This window comes from Phacochoerus africanus, chromosome 3, assembly GCF_016906955.1.
Source record: "Phacochoerus africanus isolate WHEZ1 chromosome 3, ROS_Pafr_v1, whole genome shotgun sequence".
NCBI classification, from domain to species: Eukaryota; Metazoa; Chordata; class Mammalia; order Artiodactyla; family Suidae; genus Phacochoerus; species Phacochoerus africanus.
The window spans coordinates 45,828,787-45,855,610 of NC_062546.1; the positions used below are offsets into that span (position 1 = coordinate 45,828,787).

Sequence of the window (26,824 nt, forward strand, 5' to 3'; positions counted from 1 at the left end):
TAAAATGTGTTGCCTTACAATTCAGAAAAGATGTTATCAATTTCAGGTCGAGGACAAAGGTTGTTCAGGAAAACTCTGTACACTTCTGGAGTGAAATCTTCTTGAGGTATCGAATCATTCTGGGGAATAAAACAAGAGGGTCAGTAAATGGTCTTTTTCTTCGTTATCTTCCCGTCTCCCTCTTTCATCTCTCTCTCTTTCCCTTCCTTCCCTCCCTCCTTCCTTCCTCTTATCTTTCTTCTTGGAGGTCAGGGTAAACATTCAATAAACATCTATAAGGCCAGCTGTAGAGTTGACGTGGACACTGGCTTTGAGGTATAAAAAGTCTTATTTTATGTTTGTTGTTGTTATATTTTAAGCTTAGAAGTTTTCTTCTTCTAAAGGGATGCTAAGGCAATTTTTTAAAGTACCTTTACTAAAGTAAGTCAGACCTAGTGAAAACAGTCTGTTCAGATTTTTATTTTGTTGGTGGCTTTAATCTCATTTTTATTTTTAATTAATTAATTAATTAATTTTGGCTGCTCCTGCAGCATGTGGAAGTTCCCTGGCGAGGGACTGAACCCGCACTACAGCAGCAACCTAAGCTGCTGAAGAACAAGAGGACTCCAAGACTTTTGAATGATTACCTTTTTTTTAACAGTAAAGAACCTGGAGAAAGCCATTTCAAAATGAAAACATACAATTCCAATTTTGTGTCTTTTTTTTCCCAAACTCTTCCTTCTGGTTTAAATCATCTGATAAGTTGCAAAACAGTTTTCATAGGTAGGACATCAGTCAGGATTTCGCACTGACTCCTTTTGGCCCTAGTGTTTGGAAAGCAAGTTATTGATATAAAAAGTGACTTCTATGACTTATTTTTCTGTTTAGTCGGGCTGCCATGGAAACAGGAAGCATGTATTCAAGCCTTTGTTAACAGGAAGGACATTATTCATGTCGGTTTTCCTATTTCAGGTATGTTTATATGATTCTTTTTATTTTCAAGCCTTCAAACCAAAGAAAACACCCTTCCTTTTACCATATTCATCTGTTTGAAATGTACCTTTATAGAAATATCTAAAAATTGTTGTCTGAATTATTGTCTGAGACTGTACACTGCTTGCAAACAGATAAGAAAACTTAGCTCACCACTTGTCAGACAGCAGGAGTCCCCTATTTGAGGAAGGAACAAGTAAAATAATATTTTCTTTACTAAGTCGATTTACAGAGCAAGAAAAAAAAATCTGTTTTTCAAAAGAGAATTTCGAGATAACACACCAATGCAAGTATCCTTTCTATATAGCAAGGTGCATTATTACATCATTAAGCTTAGTTACATGGACACCAACTTTGAAATCATGAGCACAAATGGCCAAATCCAAGAACAATGGGCAATTCCCATGAACTGTTTCATGGTGTTTTGCCACGCATAAAATGGGGACAAGTATAACCTGTAATCAGGTTTCCAAAATTCTACTTAATTTACAAAATAAAAACAATCCTTTTGGCTTAGAGAATGCACTTTATTTATTTATTTATTTTAGTGCCACCTTGTCTCTTTTAAGTAATTTTGAAAATAGCTAGAAATGAACCTCTTTATTTTACTCTTTGGCTGAGAGATACAGGGAGGAGAGATTTAAAATAAAGCTCAAGGAAATACTCAGTGGCTCTGCTGGCCAACTCAAGCATCAGACTTCACTGGATAAAATGAACCTCAAACGTGTTCTTTCACTCTCCCTACTGTCTAGTTACTATTTAGAGTTCACTGTGCACCCTCCTCCCCACAACCTCTCCCAGATGAACTTGAACAGATTTTGTCTAAGGATATCAATTATTGTCTTCCTTTTCCTAGTGACTTCTTTTTTTTCTCTCCTTTCTTGTCTTAGCCTAAAATCTCCTCCTCCTAGACTTAGTTTTGTCTTTGAATCTGTGCTTGTCTGTGCTTCAAATACGCTTGTTTCATATTTTAATACTTATTTAACGTTTTTGTGCTTCCAGCTACACAGGTCTCTGTATTATTTGCTAACATGCAGATCAGCACAAGCTAGGACTTGTGCATTGCTTGTTAACTGCTCAATCTCTGTAACATGGAGCAGATCCATGATAAATATTTACTAAATGAATGAATATAATTTATGAAAACGGTGGGCATTGAGAGCAAGTATGCTTTCCACTGATTGGATTCACCTAAAGCAGTTTGCATAAGATTCCATACACATAATTTCATCAAACAATATGCTAAACTTTAACCATTTTTTATTTACCATCTATGAATCAGGACTTCCTATGAAAGAGGACAAATTGATGAGATAACTGAATGAACACATTTTATTTTATTATCAGTTGGATATTAGCATATAGAAAATGGAAAACATTTCAATACAGCTTCATTTGTTTCTTGCCCCATCTTACTGATGAGGATACCCTTTGCGTCAATGAGTGAAAATGGGAGAAAAAAATATGTTGGAGAAATAAGTTAAAATGAGCATCATTGATAGTTAAGAGTATGGGGGAGATCTTCAGGGGAAAGCTGTGGGCAACGACTATGTTTAATTTCTTACATTTTAAATAAGGATGACATTTGCAAAGCTCATTCACTTATTTTCTTTTCTTGGATCTCATGACTTGGTGAAGTGGATAGCACAAATTCATTGCGTCCTATTTGAGCAGGAGGAAGCCCAAGGTTTCATTCTCTGAAGATCATACTCAAAGTTCAAATTCTCCTCTGTGAATGTTTCCTTACCAAACTAGGTAGAGATGACACACATTCTTTTTTGTGTGTGTCACAATCCACCTTCCTTATAGCATCCATCACACAATTTCCCTTTATTTTAATATTTCTGATGATCTATTAGACTGTGTGTTTATGAGTAAAATGGCAATATCTTCATTCCTTTGTGTCCCCAGAATGATGCCTAGTATGTGATATATACCTAATCAATGTTTGTTGGATGAACCCAGGGTATGGGGCCAGACCTTAGGTCTTCTCTTTTATTGGCCAGGACTAGATACACCACATCATGACTCTAACACAAAACTGATTGTCAGTGATTATTCGTTGCCATGGCTATCAAAAGCTTTTGGAGGGAGAATTAAGAAGGCCTAGTTAGTCTGAATCAGGCCCATTTATTCCAGAAACTACAATAATTTCCATACTTTAAAAATGGAGTTGCTCTAATTCCATGCTTGTCTATGAAGTCCCTCAAAAGGCAGAAGATTTTTTTTTTTTAAATATGATAACAGTACTGGTGGTATTTGCATTTCTAGATTCCAAAGACAAGGTTAAGCTATACCCATATGTCAAATTATAAGTAAAAAAAGACTGTGGCTATGGAGGAGGCCAGCCGCTGCAGCTCTGATTCGACCCCTAGCCTGGGAACTTCCACATGCTATTGGTGTGGCCCTAAAATGACAAAAGACAAAAAAAAAAAGAGACAGAGAGAGAAAATCATATGTAGATGTGAAAAAATACTCAGAGGATAATAAGAATTAATATTTGTCGAGTACTTACTGTGTGCCAAGTGTATGGTTCTATGAGCTTTACTTAAATGTTTTCATTAATCCCATATCAACTCTATGAGTTTGGCATGACTAGTGACCCCTTTTATAGATATAAATACTAGGGAGATGGGAGGTTGAAATTGTCTAAGGCCTCAAGTTCAGGGGGTGGTTTGCTATGTTTCAAATCCTTGTTGCTTGATTCCTTAACTTACACTGTAATCCATAAAACTAAATTTCATGTCAAATTTTGGATGTTTGTACTTTCTCCTTTATATTTTTGTAGCTTTTAAACAATAATTCTATACTAAATATGTATTTAACTCTCAGAAACATGTTATTCAAAAACATATTAATTTGATTCTGTAGACTCTAATGAATAGAGTCCCCAGACAAATTTTATCCTGACTAGCTGATGAAGTATTTCCTAGGAAATTCAGAGTTTCAACCTAGTCTCAGTATTTTTGTTCTACAGCTATAAATCAAAAGTTGAGTTAGCCAGAGAGTACATGAAATAATTACAAGTAAACTATTCATAACGAATCAAATACTTGGTGTGGTTCTAAAATGGAATCTTGATGTCAGTGTTTTAAGAATCACAGCTGAATAAATAACTATATTTCTCATTTACATCCTGGGCATAGGGGAAAGGCAGCATATTACAATTATCCTGAGAGAAGCTGTTTTGTAAATTTTATTCAGGGTATCTTTTAGTAAAATTTATGGAATTCTTTAAATCCAAAATAATCTCTATTTTCTTTCATATTACATGTATGTTGACAACTGTAGTAAACTTTATTATTTTAAAAAATACATGGATTTATTCCTATCTTCACTAAAAGGCCAAGGCTATGCCAAGACTATAATATGATTTCAAATGTCACTGAGGTTTTCTTTTCTTTTTCTTTTTTCAAGTTAATAAACCTCAAAGGGAATTTGATGCATGTAAACTATTTTCTGTTCTCAAAAAGTTTGTGGGTAAAGTAGTAGTTTTCTGAATATGGAAATGTCTTCAAAGATCTGACTGGAAAATTTGTTTGGTTATTAATAGAAGACAGTAATTGCTTTGTCTCTCTTTAGAGAGAGTACTAGTTTTAACAATTAAGGTAACTTTGGCAAGCAATTGAAATCTCTAAAGGAGCACCCTTTAAGGAATGTGTTATTTCAGTGGATCATGTTGGTCAGGATACAAGTTCAAGTGCATTAATTATCCCTAACAATGTGCACAAAGATAATGTTTAAAAAATCTCAACAGGATATCCACTGTGCTTCTGGTAATGTATCTATTTACAGAACACAATTAAATCTAGTTTGAATCACTGCCGGCTATATGAGGCCTCTAGATACGCAGTACTAGCTGCCATTTAAGTAACCTTCTCTACTTTCTGTGGAGTATTGAAAACACCTCTTGTTCAAAATCTTTTTTTTTTTTTTTTTTGCTAATTAGTGGTTAAATTTTGAAGCCACTGTTGACTACATATGAAATTACAATAAGGATTTAAAATATAGTCAGCTCAAGGAAACATTTATTTCCTAGCTCCAAAACTGACTTTGATTTTTAGATATTTTTATAGCATTCTTAATTTTATAAAAGTACACTTTACTATGAATAATGAGCTTTCAAAACTTCATGATGGAGGTTGATGATATTTTTAAAATATCTCCAATTTGTTTTCAGAAAATTGTCACAATGTTTAATTTAAGAAAGATAAATATTTTTTCAATTTAAATATAACTTCTGTTATTTGAACCTCAATTGAATCCAGTTGAAATTGGTCTGAAAGTGTGAAACTCCAATAGACATAGTGGATTGTAAAGACTCAATTTATATCTATTGACTGAATAGTCAGAATCTAATTGTTTAGAAAATTGCAATTTACAGAGAGTTGATTGATGGATTTGATTTTCTATTCAGCTTCATTTCCCTAGTCTTTCTTTCCCTTAGATAGGTTTATAATAAGTTAACAATTTTGATCATTTTTTTCCTGCAAGCTATTTTCCAGTTAAAGGTCAAATCAGGAGCAACTACAGAGGAAAAAAATTCTTTGCACGTTTTTCTAAACTCATGTCTCATGATTTCTTTTCATGCTTAAATACAGTGTTCTGTAATATGGTGAGTTATTTCCAGCCTCAGAGTTTTGTATATGTTCTTTTCTTTTTTCTGGAATGAACTTCTCTTATTCTCAATGGCAGGGCTCATGCCTTTTGTTCATGGAGTTCCCTCCATTTACATGTGTCAGTCACATGTCTGACCAGCTCTCAGAGACTCTATGGTCCTTGAATCCTGGCACTGGAACTTCATTTTGCTCCATACCATGTTCTTAGTGATGAAAAACACGTAGTAAGAGTTCAATAAATATTTGTTGAGTCAATGACAGGACCTTAAATGTTATATTATTCCTCATGTAAAGCATCAAACCAAAAAGCGATAATAAACAAGTCTGATCATTATCTTTTGCATATTAAGGTGAAGGTTAAATGTTTGGGGAAACTTTCCATAGCTCTGCCCAGTGTTTGAAGCGTCAGCAGCTTTTTTGGTGCAGAGACTCAAAAATAGATAATGGAGAGTTATGCTTTTTTCCTTGTTACCTACCAAAGTTGTCAATAAACTTTACTTTTTTTCTTTTTTTTTTTTTTTAGCTGCACCGGAGGGATATGGAAGTTCACTTGCTAGGGATTGAATCCCAGCTTCAGCTGTAACCTGTGCTGCAGCTGTGGCAATGCTGGATTCTTAACTCACTGTGCTGGGCTGGGGATGGAATCCCAGCGCCACAGAGATGATGTGGGATACTTTAACTCGCTGTGGTGCAGTGGGAACTCCCTAAACTTCACTTTTCTAGAAAAGATTCACAGGAAGAACTGGCTGATGCAAATGATGCAAGAGCCCTTGATACTTTTCATAACTTAATCATAGGTTTCAGAATGGCTTCTCAGCTTCATTCAGTGCAACTTTAATATCACCTCAGCTTGTTTCAAGAGGCTCAAAGGTTCTTTGGGTATAAGTGTTATTTTTGCTTACTTGTTGCTTAGATACTAGGATAAAAGTAATTTGCAATAGAAAGGAGAATTCTGCATATAGCACAAGAAAAACGTTTTATGCAAGACTCTATTACCCCAGAAACAATGGTGACATCTCATTTTTTTAAGAGCCAGGTGTGTAGAAATGCATTGAAATGAAGGCAGATTATTTTATGTAATAATGTATATTGAATGTCTTGAATGCATTGGGGAAAAAAAACCAAAAGCATGTTACTTGTTTGTTTGTCCCTTCATCTTTTTAACCACCATTGAACAAAGTAGGCAGTCTCCCACCTGTTTTGATCCTGCACCCCTCTCAGGAAGTCTTTTGAACACTGTCCTGCATGGTATGTTAATATATTTACTTACACATATGTACTACCATTCTAATTGCTTATTAACTTCTAAATCTTAAACTTAGATGTTTAAAAAGGGCAGGATAAGATGAAATTAATACTTTTAAATCTTCCTAATTATAATCCATAATCACTAGTGAATATCTCAAGGGACATCAAGAAAGGATTTATTATTAATGAAATGCTTAGTTCTTGATAATGTTGATATTTTTGGCCACTACCTTTTGCATTAGTTGTTTTGTTGTTGTTGTTGCTGTTTTAATTTACAAAACAAGGGTCTTTCCAATTGAAAATATTGAGGTTATGGGAGGGAAAGAAAATATAATTACAGTGACCCCATATATTGTAAATTTCTTTTTTTCAGGGCTGTTCCTGTGGCATGTGGGGGTTCTCAGGCCAGGGTTATAAGTGGAGCTACAGCTGCCAGCCTACTCCACAGCCACAGCAACGCAGGATCCAAGCTGCGTCTGCAACCCACACCACAGCTTATGGCAATGCTGGATCCTCAACCCACTGAGTGAGGCCAGGGATTGAACCTGAAACCTCATTGTTCCTAGTTGGCTTCATTTCTGCAGTGCCATGACAGGAACTCCTTTTTTTTTTTTTTCATTTATTGTAAATTTTAATGAATAAGTCCTAAGAGCTTCTTAATTTAAAAAAATGTTTTGGTAATACTGGGACAAGATGTATTATTTTAGTATGATTATTTGGGGCTATTTTTTGGTGCTAGCTTGGGGAAGGTAACATGCTCACCCTTGAAGATGGAAGACTGCAAGCCTCTAAAGCGGTTTCCACTCGCTTCCGGTCTGCTGAGAACAAGCGGTATATGCTGTGAAGTGAAAGCATACCATGTGAGAGACACTTAAAAGGCATGCGGATCACACTTGTAGATAACACCAGCTGAAGCATTCCATTAAATCAAACCTCTTTATCATTGATCTTTAAAGAACTTTAAAGATATTATTCCACATCAGCATATGTGCTCTGAAAGATCTATGTGTGTGCTTTTTAAAATTAAAGTGTCTAATATAAAAATTAATATTCTGGTGATGACCCAATTAAAAAACATTAAATAACCTCTAGGATTAAGCACTAAAATAAATATCCTTGACAACAATCTCTCCTTTCTGCTACCCACTGCTCTAATTAATAATAATAATAATATATTATTAATAATAATATATTAATAGTATTAATTATTACTACTAATTTAACATTTTTAGGAGCAGAAGACCATTGGTAGCTAGTAAGTTAAAGGTTAAAGGCTTTTGGCTGAATACGGTCTAGAGATGTGCTTTCTTTGGTTAGTAGTTTAGTATTAAAAGCAACGTGGATGGACTTAGAGACTATCATACTAAGTGAAATAAATCAGAGCAAGAAAGTCAAATGTCATACTATATTACTTAAATGTGGAATCTAAAAAAATGATACAAAGGAACTAATTTCAACACAGAAACAGACTCACAGATTTGAAAAACAAATTTATGGTTATCAAAAGGGAAACATGGGAGGGAGGGATAAATTAGGAGTTTGGGATTAACATATACACACTACTATATATAAAGTAGATAACTAACAAGGACCTACTGTATAGCATGGAAAATCTATTCAATATTCTATAATAACCTGTGTGGGAAAGCAATCTGAGAAGGAATAGATATGTGTAAACGTACAACCCATTCATTTTGCTGTACCCCTGAAACTAACAACATTGTAAGTCAACTATACTCCAATAAAATTTAAAAATACACACACACATATACATTATATATATATATATATGTATATATATATAAATAATTTAAGTACTGGACAATGTACTATAATAATTTGGATTTATGAGTTCTATTGAAACATTAGGAAATCTAGTGTCTGGAGCCCACCAGTCCCACAGGGAACATGGTGGAGCTGAGTTGTCCTTTTCTCCTTTTGATGGGATTTCATGCTTCAGTTTTCTTTCCTGCTCCTGGGCTGCTTCATCATGTATGTTCCCTGCCTGGCTTCTGTTGACATTTGAATTTGCAACCCCTGCTTTGAGGCTAATGTCATTGTGGTAGAAAGAGGCTCCAAGGTCACTCAGTTTCCATTCCTAGAATAGACCTGGGTCTCAGATGGTCTTTTGGGTTTAGCAGTAAAGTTCCACCCCCTCCAACCCCTTCCTGCTTTGGTGTGTTTTGAAAGTGATGCCACAGGAAAGGAGGGAGGCCCAGGAAAACTCTATGAGAAAACCAGCTACCCTGAGGTGCATAAGTAGTGTGTGGGTGGGGTTACCATGTATTCCCATGCTCCCACTTGGGCCGGTGGAGAAATAAAACAGAGCCATGGCACAGATTCAAATCTTTGAGGGGGAAAATAAAAGAGAATAATGTGAAATGCTCATGCAGCTTACTTTTTGAGAGGAATGCGTCCTTCTGGAGTGACTTGCAGCTTAAGTTTAGTATAGCTGTTGGAGAAACAGAAACAAGTGTTTAACTTCTAAAACGCTTTTTATTGAAGAGCAAAATGCACAGAAAAGGGCTCGTGCACATGTACTCCTTGCTGAATTTTCACAAATTGCCCAAGTTTCTGCAATCAGCATTCAAATCAAGAAGAAGCCCCTCTCTTGCCCACTTCCAGAACCTGTCCCCAAATGGGAACCATTATCCTGACTTTGAACAACTCAGATTATTTTTGCACTTTATGTAATTGAATCACATTCTTTTGTGTCTGGCTTCTCCTTCTTCTTCCTCTTCTTTTTTTTTTTTTTTTTTTTTTTTTATCATCACAACTGTGGCATATGGAAGTTCCTAAACTAGGGGTTGAATTGAAGCTGAAGCTGAGCCCTATGCCACAGCTATGGCAATACCCCAGCCAAGCGACCGACACTGCTGCTTGTGGCAACGCCAGGATCCTTAACCCACTGAGCAAGGCCAGGATTGAACTCGCATCCTCATGGAGACTACATCAGGTCCTTAACCCAATGAGCCACAATGGGAACTCTGTGTCTGGCTTCTTTCACTCAATATTGTGTTTTAAAGATCCATCCATATTTTTGTTTTTCATTGTAGATCTTTCCCTCTCATTACTGTATAGTATTCCATTGTGTCAATATACAACTCCATTTTTCTCTTCAGCTGCTTCTGGACATGTGGCTAGAGAGAAGGAGTCGTAGAGCTTACAAACTCTGTTGATGGGTGTGCAAACTGGGACTACCAACTGCTCTCACTATGACACAGCAATCCCATACCTAGGTGTAGGTGCAGCAGAAATGCCTATAATGTGTTCACTGAAAAGCATGGTCTAGAATATAGAAGCTATTCACAGGGACACAGCTATTGGAAATGGACATTTGCAGTAAATAGTATGAGCCAACTAGATGTTTTGCAAGTTACGCAATGTTTAAGGTAAAACATCTTATTTACCTCTTCTCACCTTTCATTAACATTATGTGGCACAACAGATGTTCTAGAAATGACTGTTAGATGAAGAATGGTAAGATCAAAGAAAATGTAAAAAGAGTAATAAAGGAAGGGGAAGAGGGAAAAGGATATAGGAAGGGTCCTTAAGGTGACAAAGTAAAGTGATGAGATGATCACATGAAAGAGTATTTGAGTGAAGACACAGTAAAGGAACTCACTGAAGGGTGTGAGGAAATGTGGGCTGGAGTCTTCAGTCTGGAACTATGGGGATGGGATGTCTTACAGAAGAAGAGGGAAGAGAGCAGTCATTAAATAAAATAAAGGACCACCTAGTAATGTTTCTGCTTGTGGTTTTGATTTCAAGGCTTCCCAGCCTCCTGGACATCCACAGTTTCCAAAGTGAAAACAACTAGCTTTCCTGGCTGCTCATCTGGCAGAGATCATTATTTTCCGTGGTCAAATAAATTTCAGAAGAGACTGTGTAATTCCAGAGCTATTGAGTAATCCTGTTTTGCTCTCTTTCCTTTTCTTTTTCATTTTGCTCTTTCCTCTACATCCTTTTTCTCTTTTCTTACTAACTCTTGCTGCAGTGGTCTATCATGGCAGGAATCAGGACATCAGCCTATTGATTTAAGTAGCATCTATCACAATTTCTCAGACTCAGAATTGAGTCCCATATGTTGTTCATTCTCTTCCTCAGATTAATAATTGATACAACACAGGCAGATGTAGGACCAAAGATGCTCTGAAATGAATAATTTTTGGTTCTGAGTACAGCTGCCAGGATTTGGAAGTATCTCCTTACTGTGTGTCAAAGGCATTGACATTCAGCGGAGCACAGTGTAATGCGGATATGCTGTTCTGAGGACAGAGCCAGCTTTCTTGGAAGTCTTCCAATTCCAAACAGTGGACATATCAGTTCTCTAACAAGTCCCACAGGGAAATTTATGTTTATCAATGTGAGAAGCCAGTGGAGCATAAACAAAAGACTCACAAAGGAGAAAGGAAACTGACTCAGATGAAGTAACACCCTTAGCAATAAAATTAGAGCTACTTACGCTTTTTCCAGAAATGCGTCCCTGGACATGTTCTGGGCCAGCAGGTTTGTTGCCAAACTGAAAACCTCATTTGTCCATTCCTGAAAAATGTAAATCGCACTCGTGCTAGCTTAAATACTGTACAGTCATTAGACACGTGTTTTTAGCTAGGCTACTAGGAAGACAAATTACCTCAATTTGTACACCTAAGTTTTTTTATTTTTTCTGTGAAAATGATATAGTTAAATTCAAATCCTGAGTGACTACTCCTTTTCTAAGGAAATGTTCTTTATCCATAAACAAAATTCTATCTACTTTAAAAAATACCTACAGATAAATAACTGGTGTGTTTCCTCTAATATCCAAGCATGTCTAACTATTTTCCTGGAATATAAACAGATAAAGAGTTTAAAATATAGCCAAATATATTTTCATCACACCTGCAAATAGGGTCTTCCTATTTCACCAGTCAAGCCAAAGTAGCTATACCCAGCAATCTGATCTTTAAATGTTAATTGCAGTTTAGTAGTTCTCTAAACTGGCTGCAGTCACAATGCCATACAATATCCAGTGCAATGTCATATTCTACACCAGCTCGATAAATCCCTTACTACTGTCCTAATCTCAATCCCTACCTAACACCATTCACCACTGATATCTCTTGGCTTCCAGGAAAATGGAAAAGAGTAAATCTACAAAAAAATTTTGAAGGTCCATTCTGGGTGATAATGTTAAATGCACAATTAACATTCTGGGCCAGACCAAACAAAGCAAAACAAAACAAAAAACTTCTAATAGAAGATGACATAAGGACTAAATAATGTAATCATTTGATGTAGTTGACTTGGCTCCCTCCTCAATGAAATCATGTTTTTTTTTTTTTTTTAGTTTAACAGCGTTTCCACCTTGTTTTGTTATTTCTACTGTAGTTGTGTGGGTCTTTTGTGTTTTGCCTCCTGATTTAAGGCATTGATAATATGCTGTCATGTAATACAGTAACATTTGAGGTAGAATTTGGGGTATAGAGTGTTGGGAGAGGAAAGAGGGTGCTCTAGGCAGTGCTTTTTTTGGGTTGTTTTTGTTTGTTTGTTTTTATGGCCGGCATATTAAATCTGAGCTGAAGATACAGCAATGCCAGATCCTTTAACCCAGATCCTTTAACCCACTGTGCCCAGTGGGAATTGAACCTGCACCTTCAGTGACCTGAGCCACCTCAGTGGGAGCTCCTGGTTGGTTTTTGTTTTTTACTTTAAAATATTGAGTTTATTTAAAGAATAAGCACAGTAAAAACTGTCACACAAATTAAGTTATCAATGAAAGACACTATTATCAATTCAAGTGTACATATGTAACTCCTCAAATTAAAAACCTTTAATTTTCCTTGAAGCCTTTTTCATTCTGAGGTTATATAAAATTAAGAAGGACAACATAAATATTAAATGAAAATCAATTTTGCACAAATGATTGCGATCAAGCAGTTTAAATTATCCCTTGAAGTACCTGTACTTCAGGAAAGAAAATCTGAGATGACAGCATTTTATATGCTATAAAAAGATTCCCACTATTCCATGGGGTATGTCTTAGTGTCAGGATTCGGTGGGAATGGGGCATGGGCTAAAGGGAATTGGAAGAAAGAGGGGAAGTTACCACAAAATAGGAGAGTTGAGGTGAGAGTAAGGAGAGCATTTAATGTCTTGTTCAGTTTTCTGGAGAGAGTTTAGCAAAAAATCTAGTATCACTGAAGGCTTTTCTTTTAGGGTAAGAGGTAAGGAGAGCCAGGGCTAGACGGTATGTTAAGGAGGTTATCTGGCAGCCAAGTGCAGGGTGGAACTGAGGGTGAGAAACCAAACAGTGGGAACTCAGGAAACTGTCACAGTCCAGTCAAATATTGAAACCTTGGACTCTATAGACTATTGGTGGAGGGCTTGGGGAAGACAGCACTGAAGAGCAGAAAGTGAAGCAAACTTGAGGTACACACAGAAAAGTTTTGCAATAACTTTTTTTTTTTTGGTCTTTTTGCCTTTTCTAGGGCCACTCCCACGGCAAATGGAGGTTCCCAGGCTAGGGGTCGAATTGGAGCTGTAGCCACCGGCCTACACCACAGCCACAGCAATGCGGGATGGGATCCGAGCCACGTCTGCAACCTACACCACAGCTCAAGGCAACACCGGATCCTTAACCCACTGAGCAAACCCAGGGATAGATTCCGCAACCTCATGGTTCCTAGTCGGATTCGTTAACTGCTGCACCACGACGGAACTCCCTGCAATAACTTTTAAACAGCTTTAAAACAAAATTTCTCAAATAGATTATTTACGGCTAATAACTACTGGCACTGATTTTTAAAATATGTATCTGGTATGGCATTTTCCAGGCTATGGGTCAAACTTCAGACTTTTCCAGCTCCATGGCAACCTTATGCATTGGTGAAAGCATTTATAATTGGGGGCTGATTCTACACCAGAAATAGGTACAGTAGGACATTATGAAGAGCTGGTGAGATTTAACTGTGCCTGACCTTTTAGTTTGAAAGCTAAGACTTCCATTACATCTGGTCCAATAGAAATATAATGTGAGCCACACATACAATTTAAAATTTCCAGAGAGTTCCCTCATGGCTCAGCATGTTAAGGATCCAGCGATTATGTCACTGCTGTGCATGGGTTTGATCCCTGGCCTAGGAACTTCCTCATGCCAAGGGCATGCCAAAAAAAAAAAAAAATGCAGTAGCCACTTTATAAAAAGTAGAAATAAGCAGGTGAAAATAATTTAAGAATATACTTTATTTAACCCAATATTTCAAAAATATTATTAATCATGTAATCAACATACAAATTACTGAGATATTTTATAGTCTTTTCATGGGCTTAGTCTTTGAAATGAGATGGGAATTTTGCACTTGCAGTCCATCTTAGTTTGTACTGGCAACCTTTCAAGCGCTCAACAGCCACACATAGTTGGGAGCTATGGCTGCAGCAGTGGTCAGTGTAGGTCTTCTATATCCTTAGCTCTTTCCGTGAGTTCTCTATAAAGCCAGCTGAAAGACAGCATCAACACCACCTTCACGGCACAGCCACGGTTAGCTCATTCAGAAAGTAAAACATAATTTATTTTATCACATTCTCGGAATGCGAGTATCTAAATTCCCAAGTGTGGAATTCCTAGAATCCATTGACTTCCTACAGTCTTTTGTGATATGCAGAGGATCTGACCTAGATCGAATCAAAGATTCAGGGACTAAAGCAGTGACCAAGGAAACTTTGGAAATAATCCAACTCTTGGTTGGGTACAGGTCTTTGTACTACACTGAGTCAAAACAGCATGTATCTTTTGTTTGTTTGTTTTTGTTTTTTTGTCTTTGTAGGGCTGCACCCAAGGCATTTGGAGGGTCCCAGGCTAGGGGTCAAGTCAGAGCTATAGCTGCCTGCCTATACCACAACCACAGCAATACAGGATCCAAGCTGCATTTTCGCCCTACACCACAGCTCACAGCAATGCCAGATCCTTAACCCACTGAGCAAAGCCAAGGATCAAACCCATGTCCTCTTTTTTTTTAAAATAATTTTAATTATAGTTGATTTACGCTATGTCAACTTCTGCTATACAGCAAAGTGACCCAATTAGATATATTATATATACATATATATATACATACAGTTTTTTTTTCTCACATTGTCCTCCATCATATTTAATCACAAGTGATTAGATATAGTTCACTGTGCTATACAGCAGGATCTCATTGCTTATCCTCTACAAATGGATTACTTTGCATCTTCTAACCCCAAACTCCCCATCCATCCCACTCTCTATCTTTTCCCCTTGGCAACCACAAGTCTGTTTTCCATGGCTATGAGTTTGTTTTTTTCTGTAGATAGGTTCATTTGTACCATATATTAGATTCCAGATATAAGTGATATCATATGGTATTTGTCTTTCTCTTTCTGACTTATTTCACTTAGCATGAGAATCTCTACTTGTATCCACATTGCTGCAAATGACACTATTTTGTTTTCCTTTATGGCTGAGTAATATTCCATTGTAGGTACCACATCTTCTTAATCCATTCATCTGTCAATGGACATTTAGGTTTTTTCATGTCTTGGCTATTGGGAATAGTGCTGCAATGAACATAGAGGTGCATGTATCTTTTTCAATGAGTGTTTTGTCTGGATATATGCCCAGGAGTGGGATTGCTGGATCGCATGACCATGTCCTCTTGCATACTAGTTGAGTTCATTAACCACTGAGGCCTGACAGGAACTTCATGACATGTATCTTATTTGGGGTTCCCCCAAAGCAGACCCCAAGACAAAGATTTATGAAAAATGGGTTTATTACAAAGTATTTCCTGGAAACATTATAGGGGTGTGAGCAGGACTGGACGAGAAGAAGGCAGAATGGTGAAATACCAAGCAAACTCCTGCAGATGGTAATGTTGGCTTAATGCCTTTCTGTATAGATTTTCTCAAAGTGAAGTTTTCTCTTTTTATAATTTTATTTTTTTAAAAAGTTTTATCAAAGTATAGTTGATTTATAATGTGATACTTTCTGCTGTACCGCAAAGTGATTTAGTTACACATGCGCATGTCCATTCTTTTTCAGATTCTTTCCCCATATTGATTACCACAGGATATTTCATAGAGTTCCCTGTGCTATACAGCAGGTCTCCTTTGGCTAATCATTTCATATACCAGAATGTACATATGCCAGTCCCAAACCCCCAGTCCCTCCCTCCTCCTACCTGTCCCGCTTTGGTAACCATAAGTTTGTTTTCAAAGTCTATGAGTCTGTTTTTGTTCTGCAAATAAGTTCATTTGAATCCTGTTTTTAGATTCCATATTAACAACATCACTAATTTGAGAAATGCAAATCAAAACTGTGATGAGATATCACCTCACATCAGTCAGAATGGCCATCATCAAAAAGTCTATAAACAATAAACGCTGGAGAGGGTGTGGAGAAGAGAGAACACTCCTACGCTGTTGGTGGGAATGTAAATTGGTACAACCAATACGGATAACAGTATGGAGGATCCTCAAGAAACTAAACATAGAAAGAACTAATATATGGAGTATCTGTCGTGACTCAGAGGAAATGAATCTGACTAGCATCCATGAGGACACAGGCTTGTTACCTGGCCTTGCTCAGTGGGTTAAGGATCCAGCATTGCCATGAGCTGTGGTGCAGGCTGCAGACGTGGTCACATCTGGCATTGCTGTGGCTGTGGTGTAGGCCATCGGCTACAGCTCCAATTCAACCCCTAGCCTGGGGACCTTCATATGCTGTGAGTGAAGCCCTAAAAAGACAAAAAAAAAAAAAAAGAACTAACATACGATTTAGCAATATTCAACTCCTGGGCATCTATCCAGAGAAAACCATAAAAGATACTTGCATCACCACAATGTTCATAGCAGCACTATTTACAATAGCCAAAACATTGAAAAGCAACCTAACGTCTGTCAACAGGGGAATGGATGAAGAAGATGTGATACATATATACAATGGAATACTAGTAAGCCATAAAAAATATGAAATAATGCCATTTTCAGCAACATGGATGGACCTAGAGATTATCATACTTAAGTGAACAAAGTGGAGTTTTCTGATGAGCGGCAAGGAAGCTGAAGTATGGCGATTCCTCTCTCTATTAGTCTTGGGTAAGGGCTGCTGGAAGGGAATGGAAACCCCCAGCCACTTTCTGCTTCCCTGATAGCAGGCAAAGTGGGTTCCAGAATCCAGAGGGCAACAAAGATAATGGGTGCTGGCTGTTGGAAGCGAAGGCCCACTTGGATTTTGTGTGTGGAAATTGTGAAAGCATTGAAGGGGGTATGGGCAGAGCACTGCTAGAGGTAGCATCAGCAGGATAACAAATGCCAGGACTTTTGGGTACCAGAAGTAGCTACATTGTGTAAATAGGGCATATGCAGGATTTCCCATCAGGGCTCAGCGGTAACGACCCTGACTAGCATCCATGAAGATGTAAGTTCGACTCCTGGTCTTGCTCAGTGGGTTAAGGATATGGCATTGCTGTGAGCTGTGGCGTAGGTGTTAGACTCAGCTCGAATCTAGCACTGCTGTGGATGTGGGATAGGCTGGCAGCTGCAGCTTTGATTTGCCCCTTAGCCTGGGAACTTCCATATGCCATGAGTGGAGCCCTAAAAAGACAAAAAAAAAAAAAAATGGGGCATGTGCAACCAAAGCATTGGAGAAATTCACTCACATGTATTTTAGAGCAGGGCTTCTCAAACTTTCATGTCTCAACAAATCACTAGAGATCTTGCTGAAATGCAAATACTAGATGCAAATGCTGGGTAGGGGTCCAGGAAACAAGGGGTGAGGACTGGGGAGGGGGAGGGACAAAGAATCTTTATCCCAAGAGAGGTCTATGCCAGATGATGTTATGAACAGCAAGAGGACTTACAGCATTGATCAAAAACTTGAGAGAAATGCACGACTTTAAGCTCCACACCAGATCCTCTGACTCAGCATCTGCATTTTTTTTTTCTGGAAACTTTTCTATATTTCATGTATGTTAAAGTTTAAGGGTACTGCTGGGCCAGGGGTAGCACTTTGAGTAGTATGGTGACCCATGACTAGCTTTCGGACACATTATTATTATTATTATTATTTTGAACAGCCACACCTGTTGCATATGGAAGTTCTTGTACCAGGGCTTGAATTGGAGCTGCAGCTGCCAGCCTACAACAGAGCACTGGCAACACCAGATACAAGCCACATCTACAACCTACACTGCAGCTTGTGGCAAAGCCAGATCCTTAAATCACTGAGCAAGGCCCGGGATTGAACCCACATCCTCACAGACACTGTGTTCTGTTTTTAACCCACTAAGCCACAATGGGTACTCTAGGACGCACTATTCTAGTCTTTGTCTACTTGCTTACCAAGCAAATAAAGAAATTATTTTGGTTATTTGCTTTAGAATAGCCAAAAAGTCCTTGTAGTTTTATTAAGAACAACATGGCTAAGAGATGGGGCCAGAGCAACTTAAAGCAGCCTGGGCCCATCATGCGATTAGGACAGATGCTTGGCCACAGGGTAGACAGATTCCACTCTGGCAGTGTTCTCATAAATCCAGCTCAGGGCCCTGGTTAGCATGCCTTTGAAAGGACAGCTTCTTTTTTGTTTGTTTGTTTTGCTTTTTAGGGCCGCACCTGGGGCATATGGAAATTCCTAGGCTAGGGGTCAAATCAGAGCTACAGCTGCCAGCCTACACCACAGCCACAGCAACAGGGGATCTGAGCCATGTCTGCAAGCTACATCACAGCTCATGGCAATGCTGGATCCTTAACCCACTGAGCAAAGCCAGGGATTGAACCTGCATCCTCATGGATACTAGTCAGATTAATTTCCACTGATCCACGATGGGAACTCCTATTTTTTTTTTTAATCTAGAGGATTTGTTTTTCTCCTTTCAGAGGCAAAGCTCTGATGACTGCCACTGGTTTAAACAGCTCAGTTCAGCCCCTGCTATTTAAACCCTGAAGCTTCAGAAGTGACATTTCTGCCTTAGGATCAATCTCTTTTGTCACTTCAGAAGCTTCAGCTTGATAAAACACACTGAAGTTTTTAAAGTAAACACCTTACTGCTATGGTGTGATGATGATGACGGTGGAAGAGAAATGATAAGATGGAGAGAGGACTGAGGTCTATCACAAAATGCAGGGTAAGTCGAAGGTCTTGGAACTTTGAGGGAGGTAATTCACAGATTTACTCAAACTTGCTTGAACTCTTGCGAAAAGAGAGTCAACCATAACATGCCTCACAATTGCCTTAGATCCAAACACCAGCTGTTCAACAACAGTTCCTAGTCCTGAGAACAGAGAGAAATTTCTCCTCTTGGCAATTCACACCTCAACGTTTTGGCTCAATTTATAACCACAAGGGGTCTGCAGACAAAGACAGAATCTTCTAGAAGAAATATCATTCTTGCAGATATTTCTCATGCATGTTTTCTTTAATATTTTAATGTATTTGTTCTATCTTTCCTTTTTTTTTCAGCATTATATATCTCTGTTATACCTGAAAATACAGAGAATAGTGCCACCAACACATATCCAAATTTAACAGATGTAGGGAGTACCCATTATGGCTCAGTGGAAATGAATCTATTATCCATGAGGACGCAGGTTTGATCCCTGGTCCCGCTCAGTGGGTTGAGGATCCGGCATTGCTGTGAGCTCTGGTGTAGGTCACAGACATGACTCGGATCTTGAGTTGCTGTGGCTGTGGTGTAGTCCAGCAGCTGCAGCTCCAATTCGACTCCTAGCCTGGGAACCTCCATATGCCATGGGTGTGGCCTTACAAAGACAAAAAAAAATTTAATAGATAAAACCATTTTTTGATATTTGCTTTAGTGCTTTTTAAAGTATATAGTTAAGATATGGCAATGCAGTCTCATTTTATGTTGTGCTTCTCTCTGATTCCATTCTTCTTGCCTTCCTAGCGGCAAGCCCTATTTTTGAAAAGTAGGTATCAATACCACAGCTATTTTCCTGTGCTATTCTGAGGAGAACGTTCTTGATCAGAGTTCAGCAAATGGATGCCTGAGGGTTCAATGCAGCCTGCTAGCTGGTTTTTTATTTTTTAATTTTAATTTTAATTTTTTGCCATATATAAGTTTCTGGCCAGGGATGGAATCTTCCCACAGCAGTGACCCAACACACTACAGTGATAACACCGAATCCTTGCTGTTGCACCACCAGGGAATTCCTGCCACCTGTTTTTGTAAATAAAGTTTTACTGGAACACAGCCATGCTCGTTTATTTATATACTATATATATAGCTGATTTCATGCTACCAAAGCAGAGTTGAGCAGTTGCAAAAGGGACTCCCAGGAGTTCCCATCGTGGCACAGTGGTTAACGAATCTGACTAGGAGTCATGAGGTTGCAGATTCGACCCCTGGCCTTGCTCAGTGGGTTAAGGATCCGGCATTGCTGTGAGCTGTGGTGTAGTTCGCAGATGTGGCTCAGATCTGGCATTGCTGTGGCTCTGGCGTAGGCCAGCGATTAGACCCCTAGCTTGGGAACTTCCATATGCTGTGGGAGTGGCCCTAGAAAAGGCAAAAAAAAAAAAAAAAAGAAAAAGAAAAAAAAAAGGGACTCCCAAAGGGCAAAGTATTTATGAGTCAATGGTATTTGTGCTCATTGTCTTTCAAAGGGGAGGATTTTTTATTGCACTCTTTACAGAAAAATACATGCCAGTCCCTGGTATGTATCCCTCTATGTTTATTTAAATTATTACATAAATCATATCATGCTAGATGTATTCTTCGGCCAATGGCTTTTTGCCACCAACATTATGTCTTTAAAATGTGTCCTTGCTTCTCATGTACATTCGGGTCATTAATTTTAACTACTAAACTATTCCACTATAGGAACTGATATTTTATTAATTCATTCTTTTGTCAATGGACATATGTTTTTTTTTCCTTCAACAATGTTTATTTGCACAAACCTACTTTGTGTTGCCTCAAGCCACATTCAGGAGATTCTCTAGGATGAATATCATGATGTATTCTTAGGATCCATGCATCTTCTTCAGGACCAGGCACTCCTGCTTGCTCACCAAAGTGGTAAGGATACTCTACCTTTCTTTGGGCAGCTCTCTCTTACAGAGCTTATATTATTTTATATTTTCAAAAACATTTCCTATCATCTGCCTTTCAGAAAATTTTTGCAAATCTGATGGGTACACGTGGGACCCTGGAGTGGTCTTAATTGGCATCCTTGGTTTACCAGCCTAGTTGAGCCTTTCCCCACACCCATGTCTGCACCTGTGCCATACGGAAGTTTCTGGGCCAGAAGTTGGATCGGAGCTGCAGCTGCCAGCCTACACCACAGCCATGGCAACACTGGATCCATATCTGCAACCTATGCCTCAGCTGTGGCAACACCAGATTCTTAACACATTGAATGAGGCCAGGGATTGAACCTGCATCCTCAGAGAGATAATGTTGGGTCCTTAACCAGCTGGGCCACAATGGGAACTCCAAGCCTTTTTTATGTATGTCAGGGCTGTTCCACTTTTTCTTTGCTGCAAATTTCCTGTTCACATTCTTAACCCATTTTTCTTCTAGGTACTTGTACTCACTGTTTTTCAAAGAGGAGGATTTTTGTTTAAGATTTGAGTGGTGGTCAGTCTCAGTCCTATTGACAGAAACAGTCACACATAGTGACTATGTCTTGTAAATGTCACCCGTGATTGTGGCATGTCAGGCACCCAGTCCATGACTTGATACCAAGCAGCTGGAGTCATGGAGAAAAGGCACAGAATGTGAACTCTGTCCCCCCAAATATGTATTTGTTCAGTGAGTTCTTTGGGGAAATGACAATATTCTAAAAGGAACACTGCATCTCTCACATTCTCCCTCTCTTTATATCATACACACACACACATATTTATAAATCTATAATTATATAAACAATTATGAGCCAATGGTTACCTCAATGAAGTCAATAGTGACAAATTATAATAATCTAAAAGTTAGTATTTCCAAAGTACTTCCTGATTTGGAAGTCTCAATCTATTGTATTTAATTAATTTTTATGAGGTTGCTGGAATAAATAATTTAAAACAGAAATTTTTAATATTTGTGAGACATATGACAGTCCTAACAATTTTAATAGCTCTCTATTTTCCATTTACCGGCAAAGCCCTGTTGCTGTCATCAATAACGGTGCCATTCCCATTACCTCTGCTCGTAAGCAGGTAGCAGTCTGGGATTTGAGTAAGAAGGAACATTGCATGGCTCATTCCGAGTTGCATCGCCTGGCTGAGCACGTTTCTCTCACCTGCTGGCATGTATCAGAATTCATCTTGCCATGCATTTGTCTTAATGGCACAGTAAAGAATATTTTTATGGTGAAAGATGGGATGTGAGCTGCAAGACTTTCATTAAAAGCAGAAAAGGATGTCTGAGGAGTATCTGAATTTATAGGTCTACTTAGAACATTGAGAATTTTGGAAAAAAATCTGGCACAGTTCCTTTGTTTCAGGAATGTTCATCTCATATTTAAAGAGAAATGGTTTTCAAATGTAATTACCAACACAAAATGAAAACCCAGAAGCATATTACAACCCAATCTTCTGAGCACTGGGATGCTAGAAAATCATATTACTCAAATGGTGTAATATCAAGGAAAGGTGCAGAGTTATTTCCAAACCATGTGATTCAAATATCTTTAGGGTACAGTTGACTAAAGCACAACTCAAACTAGCCTAGGAAATAGGAGAATTTCCCTGGGACACTGGTTCTTTCCTGTAAGTGAGAAAAAATTGACAAATTGCAGCAAAAGAATGGATGTATAATATAAGATAATCAGGATCCAGGAGTCTGAATGGCAGCAAGATTTTCTTCATTGTTTTTTCATTGCTATCTGCCTGAAAGCATTACTTTGTTCCTGAGTGACCAGCTTCTTCCTCATGGCCACCAACTGCACCAAGAATTGTCACATATGGCATCTCCCACCACCAGAGAGAGTATGAATGATTTCCTTACTTTCAGTATGAAAAATCCTGGTAACGATCTCTAATTGGTTTACTTCTAGAAAAATCCATCTGGATAAGAGCCTAGCAATATCCACTGGAAGCAAATCTTTGGAACTGGGGGAGAAGCAGTGAGCAGACGAATGGAAGAGTACAGAAAACGTTACATAAATCCATTCAAAGGACTACTGTGGAAAAGCAGATGGAAGAAAAGGATGTGTGTCATTCCACAGCTTGTGTGGGATCTCACAGTCCTGCATCCATTCTTTTTATACACTGAGGAATAAATCCATACTTGTTGACTTGAGTGGATGGCATGAATGAATGAATAAACGAGAGAGAATCATAGCCATGCTTTATAATTTTTTAAATTTTTTCTTTGTAGGGCTGCTCCTGTGGCCTATGGAACTTCCCAGGCTAGGGGTCGAATCAGAGCTGTAGCTGCTGGCCTACACCACAGCCACAGCAACCCAGAATCTGAGCCACATCTGCGAACTACACCATAGCCCATGGCAATGCTGGATCCTTAACCCACTGAACAAGGCCAGGGATTGAAACTGTGTCCTCATGGATGCTAGTCAGATTCGTTTCCACTGAGCCATGACTGGAACTCCTAAAGTTATTCTATTGGAATAGATCAAAAGAAAAAAGACTGTAAAAGAAAAAAAAAAAAACCCAGCTAATTTCCTTAGTAAGATGTATATTAAGCTGCAAAAGGAGGAGCAATCACAATTTCTTGGGAGTTAAGTAGTGTTGCTTATTCGTTAAATGGAATTTGACAAAATTAGAACTGCATTCCTTGAAACTGATTACTAAGTACACACAGGTACTTGCTCATTAACTCATAACTTAATATATGGAATTCTGCTAAAATATAATTTTCTCATTTGGAAACCAATTTGTTTTAAATAAGCTTAATTATTAACCTCCATATATATTTTAATACTTCTTGAAAGCTAGATTCTTCTCTTTAAATGAAGGGGTATTTAGCCCTTGGTAAGCAGCTCTCCCCTGTTGGTCCTTCACTATGGGGACTATTCTTTGACCTTAGTTCTGGTTGCCTCACCTTTGGTCAATCCTCACTGCCCACAGAGACTACGGAAGGGTGAACCTTAAACACAATTTGTGCTTGTCTTCTAATTTAAAATTATAATACTGGTATCATTTTAATTAATGCTTCATCTTGACTCTTATACTGTTGCTAGTTTACTTAAAAATATATTTCGATGAATTTTAGAACCCTACTCTCCTACTCTCTAGCTGTGGGATCCCTGCTAAGTGCTACCTAATTTCTACTTTCTCCTTCCCTCCTCACTGAACCTAACATTATTCATGCCAGCAAATACAATAACTGAAATATCTGTATTTTCCCACTTCTCCAGCAGCTAGCGTGGTGAAATGACATGTGGCAAATAACGTTAGCCGAAGTCAGCCGGGGGGTTCTGGGAAAGTGTAGTTGCCTGATGTAGGGGCTCCTGTCTTTTTGCTGTTGGGAACACAAATGCAATGGCTGAAGTGGCAGAGACATCTTTGATCTATGCAGAAAAGGCCATGAAAATCAGAGGGTCTAGGGATTCTTATCCTTGAGTCAGTGAATCAGTGTCAGAAAACACCTGCCTTTAGGCTTCCTGCTGTATGAGGAGGGGGGGAAAAAAGCAAAACCAAACAAAAGGCAAATAAATAAGAAATCTTTTCTTTATCTAAGCTATCTTTTAGTTGGTTTTTCTATTATTCAAGGACAAATATAACCCCTGCCTGATAGAATCATCTTGGAGAAGTTGTTGTTTTTAACATAATATTCATTTGCCTTATAAAATGGAAGTAATGATAGTATTTACTTTTATAATTTTCCTATTACAGTAACATTAAGACTGTGTAAGAATTGAGTAAGACAATTCGTGTTAAATGCTTGGACCAGTGACAGCGACAACAAATGATCAGTAAATAGTAGAAATCTAAAATTTAATTGTTTATCAAAGAAATACATACAGAACTAGTTGAAAAAAATTGTCCAGAGGGGTTATATCAAAAGTCAATGATTATGTATGATACTTTTATACTGCTTCTGGACAAGTATTTTCAGCATTCCTTTTCTTAAAGTTCATGGGGTAAATTCCATATTTTTTGTGGGGGGTCGCATTCAAGACATGCAGAAATTTCCAGGCCATATATCAAACCCCCAGCACAGTAATGACCTGAGCCACTTGGTGAAAATGCTGAATCCTTAATCCACTAAGCCATGTAGGAACTTCCCATATTTCTAAACAATATATTTATACTACTTTTTCTTGATTGACTGATTTTAGAATTTAGCTATTGATATCCAACTCTGGCTGATGAGGCTTTAAATCTTTTATCCCATTTCCTATCTGTCCTTTCACCTTACTCCTGATAAAATTTTTACTAGTGTTCTTTTCTCCCCATCCCCTCTACAACCTCAAGCAACATACTTAGACCTTTTCTTAATCCATCAATTAAGTACACTATCCCTTGACTTCTCTGAGAAACACATTTACCCACCAATTCTTTTACCTCCATTTCTTGTTAGCTTAAATTTACATTTTAAATTGTCAAAGTTGAAATGTTTTTATCTTGTCCAGTGTCCATAACTGGCTTCAATTATTTACACACAAATTGATTCTAAAAATTTTAAGCCAATAAAATACAAATTTACATGACTATAAAAATGCAAATATAATATTCTGCAGAACCATATATTACACTTTGATTATCATACTTGCTATAGTTCCAACACCATGAACGACATGGCTTTCAAAAGGAACAGTCCTAATACCAAGACACTATGGATATTTTTTGCCTACTCCTCCAGTTGTTGAAAATACTGTATACTTCAGCATAGCTTATATTTGGATAATGAATTTTTTTTTGTCTTTTGTCTTTTTTGTTGTTGTTGTTGTTGTTGCTATTTCTTGGGCCACTCCCGTGGCATATGGAGGTTCCCAGGCTAGGGGTTGAATCAGAGCTGTAGCCACCGGCCTACACCAGAGCCACAGCAACGCGGGATCTGAGCTTCATCTGCAACCTACACCACAGCTCACGGCAACGCCGGATCGTTAACCCACTGAGCAAGGGCAGGGACCGAACCCGCAACCTCATGGTTCCTAGTCGGATTCGTTAACCACTGCGCCACGACAGGAACTCCTGGATAATGAATTTCTTATACATTTATCCCCTTTTCAACCTTAATTTCTTTTGGGGAGAAGAAAATTAAGCCCTTTTCATTTATCTGATTATCTTCCAGCTTCCTATTCATATTGCCTGAACCTATTCCATTCCAACATTTTCTATTTCAACCTCAAAACCAATACCTTCCTTTAGCTCTCATATATTTTCTTGTATTATGTCTTTCATATTTTCATCTTATTTTGTCTTTTCATTGGCTACTGTCTTCTCTAGATTGATTATGCTTGCACCTTCTTTTCTCTCTTCTTGCTTTCTTTTTACCTTTCACTCTTGATTGTTTTCTGACTTTATTTGTTGTTATTGTTATTGCTTGGTTTCACATTCTGGGAGATTTTCTTCATCTCCTCTTATGACTGTTCAGGAGAGTTTTGATTATTGTTCCATTATCTTATTTTTGATTCCTAAAAAAGCTTTCTTATTTTTGTTACCTATGTTTTTTTAATGATTATACGATAGGCTTTATTTATTTTTTGTCTTTTTAGGGCCGCACCTGTGGCACTGTTACCTTTTTTTCATAACATCTTGTTCTTTCCTTAAGGATAAAATGTATTGAAAATTCTCTCTGAAGATACTTTCTAGTTTTTAAAAATTGTTTCTTTAATTACCCCTGTGTTTCTATCATTACTTCTCTTTTTATTCATCTTGGTTCCTTTATAATTCAGTATGATACCCTTTCTGAATAGCCTATGTATATTTTACTGTTAGTTCACATCTTAGATGGGGCAACAGAAGGGCTGGCTGGGAGCTCTGAGTATGGGAGTAGGATTTATCAGCTTGCAGACTTCTTTTCCAGTGAGCATGTGGGTACTAACCTTGTTATCCATAAATG

At 38.0% G+C, this 26,824-nt stretch overlaps 1 protein-coding gene across 2 annotated transcripts in view; it reads right to left on the reverse strand.

Annotated features, from left to right (window-relative positions):
- PLCB1 (phospholipase C beta 1) overlaps positions 1-26,824 on the reverse strand; it is a 731,149-nt gene that overhangs the window by 220,836 nt on the left and 483,489 nt on the right. For both annotated transcript variants that reach the window (XM_047771691.1, XM_047771692.1), the window contains exons 5-8: positions 11,305-11,384; positions 9,238-9,291; positions 7,602-7,677; positions 19-119 (exon numbers count right to left, since the gene is read on the reverse strand). In XM_047771691.1, the coding sequence (XP_047627647.1) occupies positions 19-119; positions 7,602-7,677; positions 9,238-9,291; positions 11,305-11,384 (311 nt within the window). The remainder of the gene's footprint in view (positions 1-18; positions 120-7,601; positions 7,678-9,237; positions 9,292-11,304; positions 11,385-26,824) is intronic.